The sequence below is a fragment of the Gouania willdenowi genome, chromosome 3 (genome assembly GCF_900634775.1).
Source record: "Gouania willdenowi chromosome 3, fGouWil2.1, whole genome shotgun sequence".
NCBI classification, from domain to species: domain Eukaryota; kingdom Metazoa; phylum Chordata; class Actinopteri; order Blenniiformes; family Gobiesocidae; genus Gouania; species Gouania willdenowi.
Window position 1 is genome coordinate 22,191,409 of NC_041046.1, and position 10,865 is coordinate 22,202,273.

At 37.2% G+C, this 10,865-nt stretch overlaps 1 protein-coding gene across 5 annotated transcripts in view; it reads right to left on the reverse strand.

The window, feature by feature from the left end:
- smyd3 (SET and MYND domain containing 3) overlaps positions 1-9,424 on the reverse strand; it is a 70,099-nt gene extending 60,675 nt beyond the window's left edge. For 2 of the 5 annotated variants that reach the window (XM_028439602.1, XM_028439594.1), the window contains exons 1-2: positions 9,212-9,327; positions 1,026-1,105 (exon numbers count right to left, since the gene is read on the reverse strand). Coding sequence is in view for 1 of the 5 variants with exons in the window: in XM_028439575.1 (XP_028295376.1) it covers positions 9,212-9,372 (161 nt within the window). In the remaining 4 variants the exon portion in view is untranslated. Of the gene's footprint in view, positions 1-1,021; positions 1,106-9,211 lie in introns of all 5 variants that reach the window. The other 3 variants (XM_028439611.1, XM_028439575.1, XM_028439585.1) reach the window with 3 other exon arrangements.
- Between the last annotated feature and the right edge of the window lie 1,441 nt (positions 9,425-10,865).

Sequence of the window (10,865 nt, forward strand, 5' to 3'; positions counted from 1 at the left end):
AGCTTTATGTTAAAAATCTTACATGCAGATTCTCACCAGCAGATTTTAGTGTGTAAATAATGATAATAATGCTTTGGATTTTATATAGTGCTTTATCATACACTCAAAACGCTTTACAGAATTAAGGCATTATTCTTTCACTCCACACTTAGTGGTGGTAATGAGAATCTCTCACTTGCACCTAGATTCCACCGGATTTGGAACTGCTCCGTATCTGCTTTGGAACTGCAACGTAGCTGATAGGTTTTCATTAAAGTCAATGTTCCAGCACAGCTGCGTAACTGCTCTGCAGCAGATATGCAGCCCTTCTATTTTTGATGAATGCAGGAGCTGTGCTGCATAACTTCAATAAAGATAAGCCAGTTCAGGACAGGAAGTAGTGCACAAACACATAATAAAATACCCAGTTTATTTTCAAAATAAAATACTCCGCGTTCAAGGCGGATCGTAATTTCATCCATTGACCGAGGTTACCCAAGAGGACCGATCTTCTGCGCCCATTTCGGATTCTATCCGAAAACAAAGCACATGAACCTCGGGGGGACCAGACCCTTGACACCATGTTTGGTCCGATCCTTTTAAAACCATATGTCAGTCATATATAAATTATATTGCATATATTCATGGTTGAATCACATACAGTATATATATATATATTGTGCGATTACACGTGAATTAGCAAGATCTTCTGAGTTCTTGCTGCAACAAATACGCAGTAAAACCGGAGGTGGTGGGGATTGACGGACTGCAGATTGTATTGCAGTTGCGCAGCGGAGCAGTTTCTGAGCAGATATGCATCCAGTGGAAAGCCCCAATTTTATTCCCTTTAGAATGACACATAACTGTCCAGGGACTACAGACAAAAAAAGCCCTTAGGCTAATTCTGGCATATTTACAAAAATGTACAGTATATTAATATGCACTGTCCCTATAATAAATAAATAAATATAATAAAATATCCCCTTTATTTTCTAAATAAAACACTAAATTTTCAAGGCGAATAGAAATTCCATCCATTTACCGACCCGCTTGCTCCTTCTCAGGGTGGCGGGGGTCTTCTGGTGCCTATCTCCAGTTTTCTTCAGGCACTGGAAGGGGTTATACCCTGGACAGAGTGAGAGTGGATCGTACATTACATATAAATATTGCACTTATCTGTGGTTGAATCACAATCTCCACAAAAGCTGAACATCTACAGGGCAGGACCAAGTCTATTTCTATACTAATCTCAAAGAAAACAATGAACGGTTTGTATGGCTTTGTGGTTCTCTTTGTATTCACTACAACTCATAATATTGCACAATTATGCGTGAATTAGCGGGATCTCCTGAGTTATGCACAGTTACGCATCACAGACGGAGGGAGTGGCGATTGACTGACTGTAGTTACGCAGCGGAGCAGTTACACATCCAGTGGAAATCTGGTATAACAAGCAGAATCCACACTGTCAACCTACAATACAGAATGAAAAAAGGTATGATATATAAAAGATTAGCATATGTAGTTTTATCAATTTTTCAAATTATATAAAAGATACACATATGGAGATCAACAGAACAATGCGCACATTCATGGCTTAAAGGTCCTCACAAAAGGAGATAAAGATGTTACACACAGATGTGCTCGCAAAAACTAAAAACATTTGGTTAACAATTTATAAAATACATGTTAACTGTATGTTAATGATTTACAACTATACTTTATAAATTAGTAATAGATCATGAATTAGCCATTAGTAAACTACTTACTAATGACTTGTTAAGTGTCAGTTAAAACTTTATATACATTATTGGGACGTTATTCCAAAGTTGCAACTATTCCTCATTTACTAACAGCTAGTTAATGAGGAATAGTTGCAACTTTAGAATAACGTCCCAATAACATATATAAGCTAATTACTAATACTAAAATTATGTATTGTTCACACTTTACACCTCCATTATTAATAGTTTGTTAACCATTTGCTAATAACAATGAAACTTTGTAGAACAGCAAATGGGTGGAACAAGTTCAAGGTACAGAAATCTGATGTGATATTTAAAATAGCACATTTTTTAACCTCAGCCTTGTCACACCCATAGGCTTTTCTGCTGCTGTATTTTACCAAAGAAACACCACAGGTGAAATTGTTATTAATAACGTTGTGTTTAATGTTTTCAAACCACAAATTAAATACAACACAAACTAAGCCATTGCATGGCAGAACAGCAGTATACAACAGTTTTAAACAATATAGTACTTTTTGTGCTAAACACTGGGGTACTAGAATTTTAAAGGGACATTTAATGTCCAAACATCACATCAATGTCATGGATTATCCGTCCTAATGGCCCTTTGCGATGCTTACGGGCAAGCCACTCATGCCATTCAATAACTTTGAGATGTTCTACCAGTAACTCCTCTGTACGATTCCCCCTGAGTCTCCACACATTTTCCTTGACTGTTCTCCAGGCTCTCTCTATATGTTGAGTATGTGCACCTGTTTGGGCATCAACATAGGACACACTATGATTGACAGTGAAATGGGTGAAACCAAGCTGAGGTACAGCATTTCTATAAGCCTGCCACTCATCACTTATTATTGTAGATCCCACTTTAACATGATGAGCTATAAGTGGCACCAGATCTCTCCTTCTTCTCTCAACTAAGCGAATACAAGGGCTACATAATGTGATTGACCACATGGAAACAATGTGTTTTTACCAAGTGTGGAAGGAACTATTAATTGTTTCCGGCATAGGGTTAACTATGAAAAATAAGTGAGAAATTGATCACAAAAAACAAACATTTTTAGTTTGTTACTGTATATGAGAGGGAGGTCTGGACCTCTCTGCTGAGACTGCTTCCCCTGCAACCCGACTTCAGATACGTTAAAGAAGATGGATGGACGTAACAGCAAGAGCAACCTTCTCTACAGGCAGGAATTCCATTGTCTACAAAAAGACACCAGGCCAATGTTAAAGCCCCTAAGCCTTTACATTGTGGAAATTTGTTTAGTCCTGTTTATTTGCTACACTGGAAAAGAACTTTGTAAAATAATACTTGGACATAAAGTCAGTCCCCATGTGATAACTTCTTTTCAGACTTTTGTGGAAATCATTAACAAAAGATTCTTCCAGCATAACTTAACATGACATATTCACACTGGCTAAGAAGGCAGTGTCACAAAATCTCCCAAAATTTAAATATTTACCCAAACATCACTCACACTTTCAACATTTATCAATGAAACACACTTGAAGATAAAAAAATGTTGATTTGAAACACTGGTGTATTCTAAATTTAAAGAATCAACAGCTGCTTTAGCTCAGAAATACAAAATGCTAATTTATTTTTTTACTTAACTTTGCTCCTTTAATTATCTCTCCTTAATCACTTCCTTTTGTCCCTGATATTCTCAGACCATCCAACAGTTGTTTGTTGACCTCAGGAGATCTGTTCCAGTTTGTGCATGTGTGTGTGCCCAAAGCAGGTATCACTCATTACTAGCATACGTTGTTCAAGGCCTGTAATTACCTTAGCTTTGTTTCATCCCCGCCGCCTAAATCACATCCACAGTGCAAACACAGAGACGCAGAAATAATTGTATGTTCAGACATTCTTTAATACTTAGTCACGGTGAGATTGTGTGGTGAAAAAAAACAGGAAACGCACACGCATCTCGCCTGTGAGATCGATCTTAGCTTTGTGTCAGAGCCCATGTTTCCCTGGAGCTTTCAAAAAAAAGATAATAGAATGCATTCAAGGCAATAAGCTCTGTGTGGCTTGTGTTTAGAGATTTTGTTGACATGTTGTGTTCGTCGAGCTCAAAGCCACAAGCCTTTAGTCTGTTTGCAGAGTGATTTTAACATGCTTGTACACAGAACTGGGCCTGCATAGTGAAATAGTTCTGCTCTTTGGTTTTAGTGGCTCATATGTATACTGATGATTTTAGACCAAAATAACTAAAGAATGGTGCAGAATCTGACCTTTAACAAGAAAACGAAGCCACATAGAAGCCATGCAGATCAGGATATGTCTCTCATTCATTTGTTTGCATTGCTAAAACCTGTAAAAAGTAATACAAAGCTGTAACTATTTATTCGTGCAGCACTGTATGACCAAATATTTATATAACGGTATTTTTCAAAATTATAATGGTTTGACTGTATGACAGTTTGGGGTTTTTCCAAGCAAGACTTGGTATTAATTAACATTTTAAAATGATTTAGAGAATATTCATTGCAGTAAATTGGCTTAGAATGACGTATTTTACTGTAATAAGGAGTGAATGCTGTAAAAAAAAAAAAAAAAAACTTTAATTCTCTGAACTTTACGTGAGGACTGAGCTGCCAGTGAATGCTGGGAGACAGAGACAGAGCTCAATCGTCTCCAACAACACCAGAAAAAGTTGCCACATCTGTCGCTAGTTGCTTTGCGTGATAAAGAGTTGTTGAAGGACAAAACTTGCTGATTATACCAACAAAGTTGTTTAATTGGCATCAGGGAAATGTTATTAATATGCAAGTGACACGGATCAAGTACAATTGCGATGAAGTGTGGAGGATCTGAAGAGATCTCCATGAAACATGTGCTGACAGACTCAGCGTGTGTGCAAGCTTTTAAAAAAGTTTCAGCTCCAACAGACACCGCATCAGTGAGATATTTACTCCACACATGCACACACAGAACTTCCTTTATTTATTAGAGAAACTGAGGTCAAAAGCTGAATAGGTTTCATTTCTGTTAACTTTTTACAGACTAATCCGTGTTAAAAAAATTTTTTAAATAAACGTTTCACAACACCAAATAAGTCCAAAATAATGCATGCACACACTTAACCTATGTGCAAGCAGTCAAAAAAGTTTCAGGTACTCGCTTCACAAACACACGCATAACTTCTTTGATTTATTAGTAAGATGCGAGCGTCCGGTATGGAAGCAGAGGGCTACATGACACTACAGTGTTGACGTGACACAGAAACATAAGTCACACCCGAAAGTGAACCTTACATTGTTTTCACAGTTTTGGCCGAAAATGTTCGGTGTCCAAAATTGCAGTGGATCAATAGTGCTAAGATTCCACGTTACAGCAATTATCTTTACATTCAGGTTCACTGTCTCATGCTTTTAAGAATAAAGGTCAAAGGACTGGGATGGTCTTAATTATTAAAGGCTAGAAAAACAGCAGAAACCCAAATAACCACACAGTAAAAGCTAAGTACGGTAAGTTGTCTAAAAAGAATTCCAGAACTTTTAAAAAAATATCTAAAACATTGACTGAAAGAGACAAAAATTTGTCTTAGTCAAATGAATAAGAAGTAATTTTATCAAAACGAGTCAAAGTACAGTTTAAAGGACAATCACCAAAAACAACTGTTCATCAATGGCACAGCAGCTTTGTGTGACCACTGCAGTCAACAAACTGTGAGGAATGCACAGGCTCATTGCATGGAAAACTAAGTATTGGTTTGAGTCCTTAGTCTTAGCATAGCACCATAATTACTGTCAATCAGACACACATCACGCTATTGTGTCAACAACTATCATTGACCAAAGACAAATTACACATTGAAATTCATTAAACATGTGCAGTCTCACACATTAAGCCTGCTGATATGTTGGTCTTGCATCACATAATTGGAGTGACTTGGCAACATAAGGAATACATTCCTGTCCTGCTGTTATTTAGCTGTAATTCTTGCTGCAGGGTGTTTTGGTTAGTCATCCTTTCATAATAGAAACAGCTCAACATACAGTCCATTAAATTAGAAAGGAAAACATACACATATGGAAACATTTGCACACATTAAACCCTGCTGTCACAAAGCATCTGAAGCTCAATCTTGTCTCTAGGTAGATTTTTTTTTTTTCACCCGCAAAGACTGAACAAAAAAGTGGAATGAAATCAATCGTCGATTAGTTGAAAACAATGCAAATGTGAAATTTTAAAAAGCTAGTAATGTTTCCCATCTGTTTAATTCCACAATGAATTAAATGGACTTGGACTTCATGCATCAAGACACACACTGACAGATCCTTGCAACTTTCAAGCAGTTACACTGACATGTCCAACTCATCTTTGACCAGAGCCTAAGTTCCCAAAGTGGGGTGCGGGTACCCCCAAGGGTACACAAATTGCCATGGGGGGTACGTGAATAAAAAAATTAAATACAGCGTGACAACGTTGGAAACTAGAATATAAATAGAGCAGCAGTCAGGAGCCTCCATGCATTGGCCTCTGTAAGACTGCCCTCTAGTGGTGCTGTGAAACAATGTCATCAAAAAAGGACAAACGGGGTAAGAGCTACATTGCTTTACACTCGCCAAATATGCTTGTGTGAATTTTTCGCTTTGACAAACACAAAAACAAAACACAGAAAAAGACTTTGCCTGGAGAAAGATTTAAAACTCAGATCCTGTGAAATTCATCCAAACATTGCAGAGTTCTGTGCATCCTCTCACCTCATTAAAGTTGTTGCTAGTTGTATTTACAGTTTATTGTATTAATGCTATATGTTCAATCAAAAAAGGTTTGTTACATTTATTTTTCCAAAATAAGAGATTGTTTATCGCTGAAAATGCCAGTAGGCTAATTAATTAAAGTCGAGTAATAATTCTGAATAAGACATTTTACAGATTTTATTTATTGCCATTATTATATATTATTCCTCAACAGGATAAGCACAATTCAGGGACACATTTCACTGTAGGGCTACATTGTATATGACTTATGTTTTTCATATGTGCAGCAGTAGGGGGTACATGGCGTCACGTTAAATGTCTGAAGGGGTACGAGACTGTGTAAAGTTTGGGAACCACTGGACCAAAGCAGTAATCACAAACCCTTTCAGGTTCCTGACAGTGGGAGGCAGGTTAATGAGAGGCAGCAGGTGGACTGGAGGACAAAACAGGGAGCGACCCACTGACTACACATAAACACAGGTGGGTTTTCTCACAATCGATGAACTGATCGATGGATGCCGTCAGACTGACTGACTCGCACTGCAGAGAGGACAAAGACACACTGAAGACCTGAGCCCAGTGTTCACAGATCAGTGTATGTATTAACCACAGCACAGGAGGAGAAACTCAAAGGAAGTCAGTCTGGCCCTCGCATGGTACACCAGAATGACTCAAGCATTTAGTTCTAAACAGTCAGATGCTAAACTGCTACCCTACTGCTGTAATGTTTGTTTAAAGGTTAAAGCAGGACCTGTTTAATTTAAAATTAAAGATCCTGCAATTTCACTACGACAGAAATTCCCAGATCTAGAATATCTAAAGGACCAATAAAATATACAGGGCTGGGAGATATGGACCAAAACTTATATCTAGATATTTTTTCTCAAAATGGTAATATACGACATAAATCTCGATATTTTTAATTCAAAATCAAGTCTGACCAGAAAAACAATTCTGGGTTAAAGTTGCTGATGAAAAAATGCTACACAGGCTCATTTATGAACAAACAGCTGAACAATATGTGACACTTTTGGTTTTTTCACCTATTAGGGACAGCACATGTGAGTGAGTTCTGTAGTGTGGCTTGTCATGCTGTTCTGAGAAGAAGCAAAAGTAATGACTCCTAAAACGAGTACATTAATACAAAATAAGCTATAAAAAATGTATGTGTATCGATATGGGCGATATTGTAATTTTCTACATCACCAAAATACAAATCTCGATATATCTTGAATCTCAATATATTGCCCAGCCCTAGCATGAGCCAGTCCAGAGCACTATTTCACACTTCTGTACCTCCGTCCTGAGGGTAGAAGTGTGAACAGTCCATGTTGGGGGTGTGTGGGGTCTTTAATGATGGAGCCAGCTCTCCTGTGAACCCTGCACTTGTCAGATGCTCTGCAGAGAGGGGAGTGGAGACCTGGTGATGTTTGATGCTGTCTTCACCACTCTCTGCAGGCGTTTGCAGTCCACAGTCGTGGTGTTGCCGTACCACACGGTGATACAGCTGGTGAGGATGGACTCAATGATGCAGCTGTAGAAGTTGGTGAGCATTTTTGGTGGCTTATCAAATTTCCTCGGCTTCCTCAGGAAATACAGCTGCTGTTGAGCCTTCTTCGCCAGCTGTGTGGTGTTGAGGGACCAGGTGATGTGGACCCCCAGGTATTTAATACTGCTCACCCTCTCCACTTCCTGTTCCCGCATAGACAGTGGCTGATGAGAGCTCCTCTCTTTCCTCATGTACACTATCATCTCCTTGGTCTTGTCCGTGTCGAGGGTGAGGTTGTTCTCCTCACACCACATCATCAGACTGGCCACCTCCTTCCTGTAGGCCGCTTTGTCTGAGCATGGGGGGAATGACCGTGTTGAAGGCTGAGCTGTAGTCGATAAAGAGTATCCTGATGTAGGAGTCATTACTCTCCAGGTGGGGTCATGACCCCATGTAGGGTCACTTGGAATTTAAATGAAGTTGCCTGAAATGTCTAGTAATGAATGAATGTATTTATTTTTTAAGTTACTGATTGATTATGCTTTTTAATTATTCCTTTCAAAATTAAAACACAATCTTAAACTTAAACTGTATTATATATTTTCACTTTATCAAATATGTTATATCAAAAATGATATAATATCATACACAATATTATATAAATGTGCATGTTTGTTTGTTTTCTAAATCACTAATCCTGGCTACTCTGTTTGTAACACAGTATAACAAACATGATCACAAACTAATTCTAGAAGAAAAATCTATTTGTGATATTAAAATTCAGCCATGATCCAAAAAGGGTTGGGAATCACTGTAGTAGGGAGAGATCTCTTAAACATGCATGACTGCAGCCCTCAAGGATCAGAATATCCACATTTCAAATGTTACTGCTTTTTTTTCTGTTGGGTGTGGGATACATATGTATGTGTATATACGTATATATGCATATGTGTGTATCCATAAAATGAAGAGTCCGTCCTTAAGACTGCTCTACTGTAAAGTGCCTTGAGATACCATTGGTTATGATTTGGCGCTATACAAATAAAGATTGATTGATTGATTTTCTAAATGACTTTGCTGCCATCTAGCGGTGAGATAAAGGGCTAGTAGTTTCTCCTCATTCACATTTTCTACACACTTGCACAAGATAAACCCACAACCGCACACATGGTCAGCAGTTCTGTCCCAAACTAAAATATAAATATAAGTATGAAGCTAACAGTTGACAGCACCGTGTCAGGCTGCTAGGCTAGGCTACAACAGCTGATGCTGCTCTCACCGTGTGAAGCAATGATGACAAAGCACTCTGCACAGTTTGTTGGACACACAGGACGCCAGCGGCTCTGCGGATGTTACCAGTTCTCCTCTGATGATCCGAGCTGTGGCCTGCACACCGTTTCCTTTGCCGGGGCTAGAGAAACGCTTCAGCAACGGCGCCATGCCTAGTGTTTCCCTCCACGTGAGCCGAAGCACTGTTTACATCCGCATTGAATGTTGCGTCATGACGTCACTCACACTAACGTAAGCAGCCTGGGCAACAGTTAGATAAATGTTAAGTGTTTTATTTTCAAAAGCGTCAGTAAATGTGATAAATAATTGAATACGTTAAACTAGGAGTCAAAGTTTATTTCAACATTATATTTTATCATTAGCATAATGACCATTAATAATATTGTATTTCTTTCAAGATTAAGACCACACACATCCATTATTTGTTAAATCAAAACTTATGAAATTTAAAAATATTATTTATTATAAAATAACACAAATAATGTTCAAAGCAAAAAATAAATGCTCTTCCAGGAGGCATTCAAAAATACTTTTAGCAAATACAGCCTAAGGAATCAATTTATGTTTATTTTACCAAAAGTAAGATTAGAAGTTAAACAAAGATGTCTGCCTGTTCTTGGGGTTAAGTTGTGGAATATTGTTGATAAAGAAATAAAAATGAGTGACACACTATTTAATTTCAAAGAGAAAATGTCACAATATAATTTAGAGTAGGAATATGTTTGTATGTTTAACTCTGTTAAATGTTGTATATAAAATATATATCTAAATATATGTTTTTGCATTATTTAAAAAAAAAAAAAGGCTAATCAGAAGTACTTGTTGAATGCTTTCATTTCTTTTGTGTGTATGACTGAAAAAGGTAACTGGAATGTTATTTATGTTGGGCATATATGCATTTTGCTTCTGGCTGTTTCAGTCTTCAAAAATATTTTAAAATTGTGATTTATATTTGAATATTTTTTGTTAGACAGAAACAAACAAATAAACTGAAACTGAATACTTATAAAAAACTGTTATACATTATTTTAGAACTTGAAGAAGAAGAAGAAGAAGAAGGGGTGTCTCATGAGGGCAGCCAGGAAGAGTGTGAAGAGTGTTTTGGACAGCAGAACAAACCTCACAGCTGTGTTCAACTTTCCAACATTGTTGTTTTGTCTCCTTCTGGCTTTTTATCAAAATATTTTATAGTCTATTTTTAAACATTCTTTAAGTAAAATTATAATATGTATAGATCAATTTATGACATTAACAAGAGAGAAAAATAAATGGGTTCATCAAATGTACTACATTACATCTATATGTACACACACACACACATATATACATACAAAGCTAAGCCAAAACAAGTGTTTTCTGTGCTTCATTATTTTTGCAAAAAACAATTGAATGCCAATCAATTGTGGGTGCCACAGTTTATGGCTAAACCATTACAGTAAACACAAAAAAAAGACAAATGAGTATTTAAAATGTAATGATGATTACAAGGCTCTTACTAAAGAGCCTTTGGAAGGGTTTTTCTGTAGGAAAATAACATGTTTTATTAAGAAAATGACCACAGCAGCTAATTATAAGGTTTAGGTTTCGTCCTACAGTAAAAATAGACCAATACCAAACTACAGTCTCACCACAATGTAGTAATG